This window comes from Hordeum vulgare, unplaced genomic scaffold (genome assembly GCF_904849725.1).
Source record: "Hordeum vulgare subsp. vulgare unplaced genomic scaffold, MorexV3_pseudomolecules_assembly, whole genome shotgun sequence".
Taxonomy (NCBI): domain Eukaryota; kingdom Viridiplantae; phylum Streptophyta; class Magnoliopsida; order Poales; family Poaceae; genus Hordeum; species Hordeum vulgare.
In genome coordinates this window covers 75,001-90,000 of record NW_025422502.1, presented here as the reverse complement: position 1 = coordinate 90,000, position 15,000 = coordinate 75,001, and the positions used below count along the sequence as shown (strand labels likewise).

The 15,000-nt window shown below is 44.1% G+C and overlaps 2 protein-coding genes, 1 non-coding gene and 1 pseudogene across 3 annotated transcripts in view; 1 reads left to right on the top strand and 3 right to left on the bottom strand.

The window, feature by feature from the left end:
* Positions 1-3,231: 3,231 nt before the first annotated feature.
* Positions 3,232-4,989, bottom strand: LOC123418195 (uncharacterized tatC-like protein ymf16). Its single transcript, XM_045106961.1, has one exon. It carries the CDS (start codon positions 4,764-4,766, stop codon positions 3,951-3,953), a length of 816 nt encoding a protein of 271 aa, XP_044962896.1. The 5' UTR covers positions 4,767-4,989; the 3' UTR covers positions 3,232-3,950.
* Positions 4,990-11,425: 6,436 nt separating this feature from the next.
* LOC123418200 lies at positions 11,426-12,338 on the top strand (annotated as a pseudogene).
* The window catches only part of LOC123418198 (NADH-ubiquinone oxidoreductase chain 1-like), a 4,627-nt gene continuing 1,680 nt past the window's right edge, over positions 12,054-15,000 (bottom strand). Inside the window, exon 1 of the mRNA XM_045106962.1 lies at positions 12,054-15,000. This exon is cut by the window's right edge and continues 1,680 nt beyond it. Coding sequence (XP_044962897.1) covers positions 12,959-13,330 — 372 coding nt within the window. The 5' untranslated portion in view covers positions 13,331-15,000 and the 3' untranslated portion in view covers positions 12,054-12,958.
* On the bottom strand, positions 14,601-14,675 carry TRNAP-UGG. The gene has a single exon. It is a non-coding gene; the product is annotated as a tRNA-Pro (tRNA).

Below are 15,000 nucleotides of genomic sequence, written 5' to 3'. Positions count from 1 at the left end.
ATTCTTCCACTTTCTCTCTGTTGCCTATCGGATTGTCGCCTGTTGATGGTAGGTTTGTTCTAGAGGTTCTAGAGGCATTACTTTGGCTAGGTGGAGTGTTTGCGAGTACCCTATCTATCACATTGATCCCCTCAAGAGAATTTGGAAATAGACCATTTTTTCGTAATTACATTCCCGGAAGGGTTCCTCCTTGAACAAATGTCTCATTTATGGATACATTGGGAGCAAAATTGGAAACCCTAGCTAGTATTTATTTTGGAAAGGATAACTGATCAAAGAGACGTAGCTTTTTCTCTCTTTCCTTCTTTCCACCAAGCTTCTTTATTGGAGTTTACTTATAGTGGTTGGTTCTTGCCTTGTAGCGAGTTGGGAGGCCTACTGTCCGAATTCGAACTGGCTGCAACGGAACTCGCTAAGGCTCCATTCAAAGAAAAAAGAATGGAATAGGACGAGGCGGTGAGCTTTTGGCAGATCATCTAGAATCTGGTCGGACTAATGCGCACCGGCAATCAATAGTAGAAGTTCTTTACAGGTTTGGTTTTCCTTTCTGATCAATCGAATGGCTTTTAATAAACCTCAATTCATTCAATTAGCCTTTAGGCATAAAGAAAGCAAGGGCGTAGCGTTCCATTACCGATCATGGTGGTATCGGAAGCACCCCTACTCCTCTGGTCTGTCTACCTTACCTAAAAGGACAAGTCTTGCGGGCAAGTCGGCTGTCGCGCAGGGATCCAGGATAAGAGGGATCTTGGAGTCATTTGTAGACTGGACGTGTTGTTCAGTTGAGTAGACTGTGCATATGGGAGTGGATCCTAGATGATATGCTCAGTCGAGAGGGCCTTATACTTGGGTGCTATCTGAGTGTGGGGATTTGTAGTCTGGAAACCTGGTCGATAGACAAGGGTGCTTGTTGAAGGCAAGGGAACTCCAAGATGAGATAGGATACCTATATATGACAGTGGTTTAAGTGATGGGTGATAGACCATGCACTTGCCTTGGATAGTGAGGAGGCATTTCGTCATACAATGTATGGGAGACATTGTTGATCGTGTTCTCGAGGACTATGAAGACCAAGGAGTCATGAGTAGTGATCCCGTACTTAGTGTACTGGTTTAGTAGGGAAGCCTTGTGTTAAGGCACCGTTAAGAAAGGGGTCGTCCCAAACTTGTGGAGTGCGATGGGGGACTTGGATATAGATTGTGTGCCGAGTGAGGAGCTTTGCGGAGCGTACTCCGGTAGACATATTCCGCTGCGAGATATTGAGTGCTGTCCGTGCTAAGGACAGGTTAGGTTAGCTCAGATGGTGGGACATGCTGAGCGCAGCACGGGGAGATATCCCGAAAGTGTTGGATCTGGTTCCACCATCATTGGAAAAGGCAGGCGTTTCAAAAAAATACCAGGAGACCACTACAAAAAAAGGTAAAAGCACAGCCGGGCGGAAGGATGGAGCGAGCCTATTCCAAACAATAGAGCTCAACATTTCCAAATTAGAGTATTTACTTCATTGACAGTAGAATGCTCCATTTTCATATTTATAAGTATATATATAATACAACCGACCAAATCCAGAAGAATAATACACATCCAAGGAAATTAGCATACTTCTTTGAACCAATGGGCAAAACCTGTTGTCCCTTTTTGGGCATAAATGCAAAATTATGTGAAAGGTTTGGCTAGAGCTAATTGGTCGTTCTTGGTGTATGCGGAATTCAAACATTAGGGCTTTATTTACATAGTCGATACATACAGGGTTTCTTGGACAAGTTTTGTCAATGGGGTAAGACGAGATCCTACGGTTCACTTTTGTATCTTTAGCATTCCACTTCACTCCACAAGGGGAATCATGGATGAAGCAAATCAAGACAAACCGGGCGTACTCCTTCCCAACCTTCTGAACACAAAGCTTCTCTTATGATTTTCGCTACTTTCTTTAGTTTAGTGATGGATATCTTAGAGAGTCTAAGCCCGTAGTACCCTCTGAGGTTGGTGAAGGGAAGTGAAACGTAAGCGAGGTTTCGAAGAAACGATACAAAATATACATTTTTCTCCCTCCTCTCTATATTCTCCGAAATGTTCACAAGTTTCTCGGGGGTTCTGTTCCAGCCAATCCTAAGTGCTTTGATAGCGTGCCAGCCGAGCGACTAGCTTTCAGGTAATATGCATTTCCTATCCTAAGGTCAGCAAGTAGGTAAGCAGAAAGATTTCCCAAGGTAGCAAACAAGTCCAATTCCGGGCGAAATGGGGTTCTCTTTTATTTGCCAAGTCAGGCAGGATAGTCAAGTAAGAAAATAGACCATAAGCCATCCTTTATCTTTTTTTTTCTAAGAAAGGAACAATAAATAGCTCATAGTTTCCTTGCAACTGCCCTAAGAGTTGTTCTTCTATCATCAGCGAGAGTTTACTTTGCTGTCGATGCAGGCAATAATAGATAGATTTCTGTACATAGTTGGGCCCAGGCTAAGAAATAAATAATAAATGGATTCCTCCCCCTTTAGCATATGCTTATGTAGCACTCCTATTTGGAATAAGCTTATGGGCAAATACTAGAATATGCTTTTCTCCATTCGGAGATTTATATTCTTTCTCCTTATTTTGGAAAATAAGTTTTTAAGCAAGTGAGCAAGCCATACCATTCATCCTCCACCTCCTCGTCCATGAAGTCCGTTGACTTTCTTTTTCCGGTAAAGGCAGCATATGCCCTAAGAGCCTATTTTTCCACATCAAGAGGAAAGGAATCAGTCCCACACACAACCCCAAAAGAATAAACTGGATGGACCCCTATTCGCGCGCCTATGGACCGATGGTTCCCAACCAGTAACTAGTGCCCCCCCTATGGACCACTCCTATGTAACTCCAACAGAAAAGGGAGAAAGAATATAAATGGAATATTATGGGCTTGCTCACCCTAAGCAACTGAAGGAAACTCGTATAGAAATACAGGTTTTGCTTCCGCATAAGAAAGGTCGCTACAAAGCTGGCTCACAGCAGTTCTCTCCTCTAGAGTGTAAAATCATGGATGGAGCTTGATGCAGCAGCCACTAGATTCCTACCTTTAGTGCTTGCCAATGGATGGTCCTTCTTTCCCTTCCGATACAGAAAAACGATTTATTGGCCTTCTCACTAGTGGTCCCAATCCTTGACTCCAGTATGTATCTCATATCAGGTGCCCTACTCCTTTTTATAGATAGATGCGTCTGGAGACTGATAACGCTTGTGATCTCTTTCTTTTTCTATTGGTTAAGGAATGCTAATAATGAAATAACTGATAGAGCTGCTAATGGATTTCATGTCCCTCTTGATCTCCATTCTCATTGGACGTTTTGACTTAGTAGCTATGTGATTTTTCACTTTGATCCGCGTACTTTATTTCTTCTTTCACTACTTCCTTTCGTCTCTCTTCTTCGGGCCCTGTATTGGGAACCATTCTTTTCCCGGTTCCCATTAGAATAGCATTCCTTCCATTCTGCCAACCAACCATATCTCTTATCCCTAGCTCGGCTCTTTTAGAACCAATTTCCATCTTTCCACTGACAGCTGCGAAGAGCTCCCCTTCACTAGGTATGGTTGTTTTTGGTTCATAATGGTGGTCTAGGAGAACCCGAAACTAGAGCACACACGGGATATGCATTTTTTTCTATGGTTTGTGATTGTTGCAACCACCTGTCTCTCTTTTTTTTTTACTTTATCAGATATTTCATAAAACGAACTCTCTATGGATCCCCACCATAGAAGGGCAACAAGAGCTAATGGACTCAGTTAGGGCAACAGATGATAACGACTCGTCAGGTTCGAACTGACATTATTTATATACTCAGACCTATATTCCATGAAGGAGTCGCGAAACTTCTGTTAGGTTCTTATCTGAGATTCCGTCTATACGGAGCATATGTTGGTTTAGAATTGCTCGGGAATTCATTGATAGTGACTTTTTAAGTTCTAGGTTTTCTAGTCTACTCCTCTTTTTTCTCGATCGAGCCGCTTTCCCTCATTCTACTCGTCCAGCCCTCTTCACGAACTTGTACAATCAATGCCACAAAGATAGCAAACTCGATTATCGAATATATAAGGAAAGGGGCGACGGTTTGGCACCAGATATCCGGGGGTGTGGAAAGAGCAGCTGTGAAAAGCGGAAAAACCATCAAAAAACGACGATTGCTCGTGAAGGTTTCCACAGAAAGACCCCTTGGTTCTGGCAAACAGATCACAATTACAGGTACCTGGGAGCATACCGATGGAATGAACAAAATACGAACAGTTAACATAATATAGTCATAGATCTTAGGTTGTAACTTGATCATGAGCGAATTTGTTGATGTTGCACCCACGAAGTATGGAAAGTGCCAAACATTGGGAACTACCCGGGGAGGAGTTAGGAGCAGGAACAAGGAGAAGCGAGAACCACTTAAATGGAGGATTCTATTGTATTTCTGCCTTTGTTCCCCATAGCAACTGGGGATCGAAAAGCACCAAATTTGATGACTTATTAAGGGAAAGACGAAGTAAGAGCATGCTATTGAAGACGTTGCAACATATGTCGGGGGGGCCTCCGTTGATTGTGTACAAACAAAATACGAGTCCAAAGGTAGGGTAATAAAGGGTTTAGCTAATGGAGAAATTGACTCTTCCGGGAACCAGTAACGCGTAAACCATGTCAAACCAAGACCGATCAATATCCGAACGGAACGGATTCGAACTTCTCCTAGAAAAGTTTCCGGTGCGAAATTCAAAAAAATGAGTAATTCAAAGGAAAAATGAATTTGAGGCATGCGCCGGACTGAAGAGACTGATTCCTTTCTCCGGGACCTTTTCTTTGTTTGCGTCAGAGAATCCCGCACCCTGTTTGCAATCAATGCAAATTAACATTGCTCAAGACCCCGAGAAGGCCCTGATAGAAGTGGGACCGTCTCTTCTGAGCTTTGAAGTCCCTTTTCCATTTCCGTAATTCCTTTACGACAAAATCCCCTGCTAATCCCCCAGCACGCAGTTGTCCAACCTGGGTTTTTAGATAGTGGTTGATTGCCCTGGATTCGTAACTACTACCCTCGCCCCCCCAACATCTTTTTATTACGATTCGCTCATTTTGAAGGTTCGTTCTGCTTTTGGTCTTCAAGAAATTCAGAATATTTCTGAATTCCCGTTTTTGCGCTGGGTCAAGCGTGTCCCCCTCCAGAAAATCCGTAATGGGATCGTCCTGAGCAGGCGGGGCGTCCTGAGCAGGTGGGGGTCCAGAATCAATTCCAAAGTCCAGTGCCAACTTCATGATCAAAATCAACTATCGCCTTCTCGGGACTCGACCTGGAACTTCTTTCACTTTAATATGCCTCGTTCAATGAGAAAGCATCTGATCGAAGAGCAGCACTAAAGAAGCACGCTAGACTTCCTACTTTTTGGGTTTTTAAGGTGACCGATGCCTTTCAAAAGTGTGCTTTGGGCCCATCCTTAGTACTTGACGCAGAATGGAGCTAGTTATCCATTTTCAAAAGCGGATTCGGTGGTTCAAGAAGTAGAATTATGCATAGATTGCCGAAAGAAAGACGAATAAAGACGAATGGAAAGGCCTGTGGACATGACCAAAACAAGGGCTAGTAGCACTTTTCTCAGGAATTGCCCCTGCAGACGGAGGACAAAGGGTTTTCATCTCGCGAAGAATCAGCAGTTGTGTTGTATATTGACTAAGCTAAATACCATTTTCACTACTTTTGGCCACAGGCGAGATAGAGTTTTTTCTTGAAATTGAGTTCGGACCGATTACTCATAGAAAATGACTACAAAGCAAGGCGAAAGCATGGAGAATTCAATACTGACGAGAAGGTATTAGTTAGTGGGTGCAAACGAGCTTTTCCAACCAAGCTAGCGTGTGATTGCGATGAAATACTTTTGGGCGGGGCATTACCGATACTAAGATGAAATTCGAAATGAGAAAGGGCTTCGAGCCTCATGCTTTCCTGTTTTATTTGGTTGGGAAATGGCTCTTTCCTGATCTCTTTTTGAAATAATTCTATCTCTGTTTGCTAAGTATGTCAATTTCTCCTTAGTAACAAGGCCAAAACCGGGGTTTTACAAGTTTTGACTCATTTTTGACCCGTTTGGATCATCCCGATCGTGCCGCCGTGGAGTCTTATCTTTGTCTGGCTCCGATCTCTGGAAGCGATTAAACTTCTTCTGCGGGTTATTCTTCTACTGCTTATTGCCGGACCCTTCTTTCCTCTTATACGGATTGGGAAAGTATTTCTATTATACGTATATTCTTAAACACATGACACCTTAGGCGCACACTTTATTCGGACAGTGGGGCACGATGCTCTAAAAGAACTTATTGAAAAAAAACATAGCGGTAACGGCTGTTTTAGAAAGCACCTCTTCCTTTCCTGAAACTCAAACAACCTACTAGGCTACTAAAAGGCTAATCCAGACGAAGAAGATAGCGAGAAAACGACTCCTCAAGCCGAAGTAAGGGCGGGACCATCTTCTTTTCTGACCGTTTGGAGCTGCTCACAAGGCCTAAACCTTCCTGTAATCCCTGGAGCTTCGTCAGAGCCTTTTCCTTCCCCACAGGCCAGAGCTCAATTTACCTTCGCCACAGCTCTAAAATAAGGAGAATCAGCTCAAGATAAAAGGGCTCGCACTCAATTGATCCGGGTCAACACTTCCTGTATCTGGTTTCGGCTTTATTTTGACTCCTTGTAGGGGCTCATGACAGTCCTGTAGGGGATCCAAAGGCTTTCGAGCAGTAGCGGCAGCGGGGCGGGAGAGTTGGTTATTCAATTGATCCTCTGATGTTGGCCCTTCTGCATCATCCAGCAAGGCTCGGAAGTCTGAGCTATTAAGGTGCGGTTGACGGATAAGAGGCCTTCGATATGTTAAGGGAGAGAGGGGAGAGTCATTCCAGAGTTGGGTGGGAATCGTTGATAGAAATTTGGATTTTCCCTGAGGTACGATAGCGTCTGAACTAAAGAAAGGGAATATGGAAAGTGAATGTGGTAAAGGATACCAAGAGTAGGTTCCCTGAATGATTTTTAGGCGTCTTTTCTTTGAACAAATAAATCTATAAATAAAATTGGATGGATCTTCCACCTATGCTATGAGTGAATCTTATCATCACTGGCGAGTGGTATCGTATCACCGTCTTCGTCCTGAAAACATCTGCAGAGCTAAGCCAGTGTAGGCTTTGACACTACTTATATTCGCTACAAGTATTACACTCGCTTCGCTACACTCTTCTCTTATGCTTCGCGCTTCGCATAGGCTAAATAAGCCGCTCATCCCTGGCGAATCCTACCCACATAGGAATGCGGAACCATCGGGGAAAGGCAAAACATATTCAATCCCAGGAGAGAAGTCACTGGTTCGATAGGACCAGGGAGAGGACCCTGATCACCTTGCCAACGAATTCAAGGCCTTAGGAAAATCATCCTACAATGGACCGTAGGGACTGAGAACGAAGAAGACATAAAAATAAGGTTAGGGGGGATAAAAAGAAAACCTCCTCCCATTCAAAGTCGTCTTCAAGTACCTTTTTGATTCTTTACCGAGTATGGATGGATCAACTATAGGTTCGAGTTTAGCCAAGATACGTACACGGCTAAGTGTATGAAAATCCAAGAGAGAATCATAAAATCTAAAAGCTAGGAAGGAGAAGACCGGGTGATTGAATATGACTTGCTAACAGATCCTACTCTTCCTTAAGCGCTAGTTCTATTCACGATGGTTCAGTTTCGAGAGCAGCTAAAGTAGTTACCTAATAAGATAGATGAATATTCCACGATCTACGATTATAAAAATCTTCTTATAGAAGTCTAGTTCTTTCTTCTTTTAGAAAAGGAAGTCTTGCTCTCCTTTCTTGCCGCTACTTGCGTTGCGAGCCAATCTTCAAACTGTTACGGAGAAGTCGTTTACTGATTAGCTGCTTGAACGTGGAAATATTTCGGCATATCTGCTCTTAGGTTAGTACGAGAACTCGACTCTACTCGTGCTATAGTCGAGGATGTACTTATACTACCCTAAAGAGGGATCAATTAATGGGGTGCATTTTTCTTAGGGCAATTCTAGGCAAGACCTTGAATCACAGGGTTTGTTCCTGGCAACCCAGCATTCTTTATCTTGGCGTAGATTGGTGTGATGGGACGGATGCCGTGAAAAAGCTTTTTTCTTTGACCGGAATCAACAGGTGTGAACCCATCTAGGATGAGTCAAACATAGGGGGAAGGGCCTCCTGGCAATATCCGGCATACTAGTAATCGATTATTTGGCCTTTTGCGATCGAACAACCTATGAACAGTTGTAGCCTACATAACCTACCTACCCAGACCAAGGGAAGAAGGTATCAGATCACTGTAGTTCTAGACCCCTTTTTTCAAATAAAGGAAGTGACAACGTTTGCCCGAAGAGGTTGAATCAATAGTAAGAAGATACCACCCAGGCACAGAATCCGAAATAACAATCAGGAATAGGACTAGGAGAATGAGGTCTAATTTACGGAGTCAAGCTGTAATTGGGCTTAGTGCTCCGATTGCGCCTTAGGACTAGGACTGATAGGTAAATGCCCCTTACTCAACCAATGAAGGCGGGTAGGGCTTTTCTTTCTTTTGTTTAGGATTGGCAAGAGGATGGCTGCCTCGGCTTCAAAGCTGTTAGAGAATGCGCTCTTATCACTACAGGGACGCGAGAGAAATTCCTCGAAGGTAGTATTAAAGGGATGGGGCATTACCGGTGTTAGCGACGAAGGGATTGTTTGCAAGAGAAGGTTGCCCTGTTAAGATACGAACAGGGGGCATGCCACGCATAATAGTAAAAAAAGGGCAGAGAAGAGGATTGAGGGACAGAAGGAGCTGGAGGCCAACAAGGAATAGAAGAAGCTGTTCCACTCGTAGCTCTTCTTCTTTTTTTAAAGCTTAACTCACATTTCGGGAGCGGATGCTGCTCGAGCTAAAGATATGCCCCCAACTCTTGAACAGCTCTCACTTGCCTTGGCCGATAGCTTAGATGACCGACCGTTAGGCATGGTTACCAATGATTTCACAGTATATATCTTGTTTGGTGAGCCAACCGGCTTCACCCGAGGATGAAGGTAGTAGAACAAAGAGGAGCCGCATCTTTTCCTGGCCGGAGAGGAATCAAGGTCCATCTCATTAAGGCCGAACATTTAGTCTCGTTCCCGATAACAATAGGGAACATCTGGTCTTGTTTGGTTTTTCTTTCAAGGATTTTGTCTTTCTTGCAATTCTGCGAACTTTGAATGCATCATTTCCTCCATTTCTCGGAACTTATCGCGGAATCTAGGCCCACTAGGACTCGGCGGGATTTCTGGTAAATCAAGCTCTCTCAGGGGTGGAAGCCAGCCCCCACTACTCGATGTTATCACTCTGCAGGATTCGACAATGGATTTGTCTTCCTCAGTCTCTTCGAACTTTTCCAATCCTGCTATTTTCCCCCAGTCTTCTTGAGTAATATGATCCCTGAGGGTCAATCCTTTCCCTTCCCCCCTTTGCCCTTTCAAATGAAAAAGAACTACCAATGCAAAAAAATGAAATGAAATGAACAATTGCTACTTCTTTATTAAATTACACCGAAAAGAAAGTCTGTAAAAAACAAGAGCCAACCTAAAACTTAACTACCCCTTGCCCTCCCACTGAACCCTTCTTTCTATCCAAAAAAAGGAAGAGCGCACCAAAAAAAAAAAGAATCCAGAAAAAACTCCGCAACTTACGCTCTCATTGCAGCGGCACCTGTTAAAGTGGCGGCAAGAAAGAAAAGACCAAAAAGAAGGTTTTTTTAATACCTCTGACGAACCGAACCAAGCAGTCTGATCATCCTTGCCCGTCCCCCTCTTCTGTCAACCGTTGAAAGAGCATAGCCCAGGAATGAACCATATCGATCCAAGGTTGCAAGGAAAGAAGAAAGGTAAACCAGACCATAGGAATCTTCTGATGAAGTCAATCAGAGAGGACGGTTAGGTTCTTTGTTGCCTCATCTGCTTAGCTTATAGAATTACACGGTTTATCACGATAGACATTCCAATCAATGGTTGGACGATCAATACCATCGAACTATTCCATTCCACTGCTGAATGACGGAAACGGAAGCTTTTTCTTACTGATGGACTGATCCTGGGAGTTCAGACTGACGGTTAGATGGTTGTTCGCTTGTGTGCTTATTTTCCTTCCCCACTCAAAAACAAGTGTTACAGAATGTTCTTCAATTCAAATAGGTATGATCCCGTCCATCCTTCCAGAGCTAGGCACCTGCTTCAGAATGAGAATCTTCGACAGAGATCGTTCCTTCAGTTTAGCAATCAATTAGATCCATACTGACTTAGCTTGAAGCATGGCTTGCCGTTTCGAGGCTCGATGCTACTCTTGGGAACATTATTGATACATCGACTTTCAAGCATCTCGTAGTTGAGCGGTACTGCCATCAACAGTACCAAGATGGAAAGGGACTGCTGAACATGGATAGAACGAGAGTCGAACTCGCATGTCTCTCTTTTCCTGTTAGTTAGGAAAGAAAGCCGATATAAACAGCTCCATATTAGCGAATTGCCTCTGACTACTCTTCCCAGGCTGGTCAAACTATAGGATTCCCATTCACTTAGTAAACTTATTGGACAGACGGGTCAACCACTTGACCGAGGAGAGTAAGGTTCGTCACCACAGTCCCGATAGAAGGTCGAGTTTAAAAACAAACCGAAGACAAAGCAACGAATGAAAGGAAGGACGGCTCGCTTCGCTTTACAACCAGGGCGGGTCTCGCTGCCGGATCAATGCGCAGGACGCACGATCTACAAACAACAATAGAGAGAGCCAACCAAGAACGAAAGAACCTGGAAACAAACCCGCGAGCGAATACCAAACAGAGTAAGAAGGAGGAAGGGCCGAAGGCGGCTTACTAAGCGAGAAGGCTCCAAGCAATAACGCATTAGAAGGGAGCTTGCTGCTTTGCAACCTAAGCGGTATAGCTAAGCTTACTCATCAAGGGCCGATAGATAGAGCTGCTCTTGTTGCTAATGGAGAAAGATTGGAGTGAAGTTTAGTATGCTTTCTAAGATCAGAGGAGGAAAAGAATGAAGGTGTGGGCGGGAAGGAGGAGGCAAGGCCCCCTCAATGTGTATTCGACTACTCATTACGGAACCACCGATTGATCCGATTAGACTTCCCGCGGGGTAGCGCGGGGAACTTGCTGAATCAACTCCTTGGAATCGGAGGCCTGACTGAGGGTCAATCCTATGGTAACCTCAACCTAGGAATGCCTGTTTCACTTCCTTGACAGAGCCAACTGAGATGCTCTGTCTCGATGTTGACCTAACATGGATTGATTCTAAATTATGAATCAAAAATCCTGATCTCGCAAAGGATCCGCAATAGCTGTGTGTACTCGAGGACTCTTAGGGAAAGAAAAGCACTTTTCTCTCTCAGCAGTTAGACCGGCTATGGGTGGGTTGGTTATATACTGCGCCTTCCTTCTTCGAACCTTTTGGTATGTATTGCCCCCTAACTATAGATCAGATCCACCGGACCAGAAACTCAATTCCGCACTGCTGCTGAGTCGTCGGACTTATCCACCTCAGGGATTCGTGGAATTTCCGTTTTTGAATTGCGTTGGGGGAAATCTACCAAAGCTAGGCAGATAGATAGACTCCTTTCCCGCTGCTAAGGGAGAGCAAGAAACTAAATCAAATGATTGTTTTTTTTCACCAGCGCCCTTTTTTGCGGGTACTAAGAGTCCTCTCACTACCAACCAGCAGACATCATCATCTGGCTGGGTCTTGCCGGTATCAACAACGAGAAAGAAGAACCAAATGGAAACAGCAACTAACTATGGCTCTTGGCCCAGACAACGTCCTAGGCGTAGGGGAGATCAAAACAAGAAGTCACGCCTAGACGACGACGCCCGTCCTGGGCTGCAGTAAGTAGATCGAGAGGTCGTTCCGCCCCTTGTCCCCGAAGATGGGTAATATGTTCTCATACAATGTTGCTCCAACTTTTTTCTAGAGGGCCTAGCTGGCGAGCGATCCCAGTCCGCGGCAGAGAACAAGACAGCAAGCGAGCGTACCTTTGTTCGCTTCTTTTCCACCAAGCACAGAAGTTTAAGGAGAACTGTAGGTCGGTGGCTACCTAAGGAAACTCCGATTCGATCCGCCCCCCCGGCTGGGAGGCATCTACCTCATCCCGATCACAAGGAGAGGTTCACCATGATGGGGGGTCAGGTACTTTAATTCTTTGCGTTCCGGAAAGAATGAAATGCATAGGGGACCATCCTTTTTTTTGCGGCATGCTCTCTGATTTACGGATTCGCAGGGGGCCGAGGGCCAACCTTAGTTGACTGACAATGACAAAGGCTTGCGAAACAAAGTAGCGCCTTTGAAATGGAATCTTAATTAACTATCAGTGGTGCGAAGCAGCTTAGCCCCGGGGAGCTAAAGGTTATACCTTTGTAAGCGAACTGTGGTTCTTCTATGTAGGGTATTCCTCCTTTACTCTCTTAATTAACGTCGAGCTAAGTGACTTTGTGTAGCGTAGTAGAATGAAGGCTACGTACGCACCGACACTCTCTTATCCCTAAGCCTCTTCGCTAACTCGCTCGCCTACAAAAATGAGTAGGCGAGGCTAGGCAAACTCAGCCGCTGACTTTGACTGTACTGTAGTAGACTTTCTAGCCTTTTATTTTAGAACCCTTTCTCATGTTCTTTCATCCATCAAGTAGGCGAACCGTCAGGTCCTTAGTAGCGTTGACAAAGAAGAAGAGCCGGTGAAAAAAAAAAAAGAAAGCTAGAATTTCCAATAGTGAGACCAGCTTGACAAGCTACCTTTCCTCTTGATATGAGGTGCGAAGAGAAACATCTCTTTTTTATGACTTCCACTTCTCGATCCCGGCCCGGAAAAGTGACCGACCCCTTGATGAATGAAAGAAAGGGTTTATGAGCCCTAGCCCTGTAAGCCCACACCTGTGTAGAGTAGATCGTTCAACACCTGCGGCACAAACCCATTTTTGACCAATTGGTCCGTATATCATAGGCGACCGAACGGCCGCCCCCCGTCTTACTAGACCAACCTGCTATAATTATTCCATAAACACCTAGCGAAGATATGGCAAACAAATAAAGTAGCCCTATGTTCGGATCTGACAATACCATACCATAATCAAAAGGTACAACGGCCCAAGCGACCAGACTTAACATAAATGTAGCCACTGGAGCCATTCTAAAAAGGGAGAAATTAGCACTACTTGGTGAAATAGGTTCTTTTAGAATCAATTTCAAACCATCTGCTAGAGGTTGTAACAATCCGAACGATCCCACTACATCAGGACCCTTTCGACGTTGCACAAAAGCCATTACTTTACGTTCAGCTAGCACTAAAAAGGCTACTCCTAGTAGAAGTGGTAGAATTAAACAAAGTATTTCCGCTGGAACAGCTATGTACGTTTTCGATTTTCTATTCACTCATGATCGGGCCTGACCTGGTCGACCCGATCAAACTATTTCACTTATGATCTGGCCTGGTTGACCCAATCATGATATTGAAGGATGGGACCTTTTATCGAAAAACTCCGGATCCCGAGAAGTTTTGAAGATGGTGCTCCTGTTACGTTACTTCGAATGGAATCCTCACTTGACTAAGCATAAGCGAAAACGTGGCTGAGAGTAAGCAATCCCCTTTCCTAGTGGTTGAGTCATGATCAGAAATATTGCGAAAGAAAGTGAAATGTCCTATCGTCGTCCCAATTTGGGTAATCCACGATGTCTCCATTTTATGTATCCATCTTGACTCGTTTTCGGTGTATCGATAGTTCGTTGTATTACACTTTGAACTAACCTAGAGGCCGTGCTTAGGCGAAAATCGATATCAGTGAAGTAATCCCGGAACTCTAGAAATCGTGAAGAATTTATTCCATTCCATTTTGTTAAATATCGCGAATATAGTGGAAAAAACTCTAGAACATTCCTTTGAATGGAATTGTTCATTGGGTTCGACTTGTTGTTCGACAAAATAGAAAGCTGTCTCTCGTATGTTATTGTAAGGTGATTCATTCATAATATTTCTTATGTGCGGTTTCAAGATGCTAAAAAAGTAGATTTGGTAATCGGCTTTTGAGCTCCATTATGTGGACTTCATCAATTTGTGAATTATGGACTTGGCGGTAGTGGTCAATACTAACTGCACCGTCTAAATGCTCCCTGACCAAGTTTGCGTACTCGTCAGGGTTGAGTTGAGGGGGCAGCCCGTGCGCTAATTGGGCTTCGAGGTGGCTATACGCGAAAAAAGCTCGCTTTCTACTGAGGCCTGTTCTGTCCTAAACTGTTCCAGAATGTTATTTGTTTCATAGGAAGATTCCAAAAGCACATTGATGCCGAAAGAATCTTCGGAACCGGTGGAGAGGCTATTCTGATTGAAGGCTAGACAAATAACATGACTGAGGTATGTAAATAAAACCTGTGAAATAGCTATATAATATGATATAAATATAGAAGAATACCAAAGATAATGGATTGCAAAATAAGCTTTTTAGCTTTCTTTTTCTTTTGTGCGCGCTTTTCGCCTGCCTTCCCGACCACGGATAGGCTACGGGGCTTTGCACTTCGGCCCCATTGTGTGAATACCACATCAAGGTGACAGGATTCGAACCTATGGCCCTCTGTACCCAAAACAGATGCGCTGACCAGACTGCGCTACACCTCGTCTCCCCCTCAGAACATATGGATCTACCCGATCCATAAAGAAAAGAACCACCGCTTTTAGGAAATTTTTACAATTCTCTTTCACTTGCATTTTCTTTCGTGAAGGCTCGCTCTCGTTCTTCTTACATCTTGCCCTTTTTTCTTTCGAATTGTATCTGTGGCTACTGCTGTTTTGCCAGTCTGTCTGTCCCCAATAATGAACTCTCGCTGACCGCGCCCTATAGGGATCATCGAATCGATAGCAATTCTAAATGTTTGAAGGGGTTCATATACAGAACGCCTGGAAATTCTACCCGGAGCAGGAGATTCAATTAAGCGAGATTCCG

Coding starts and splice junctions, on each gene's coding strand:
- LOC123418195 (XM_045106961.1), bottom strand. CDS start 4,766: ATGCCTCAAATTCATTTTTCCTTTGAATTACTCATTTTTTTGAATTTC.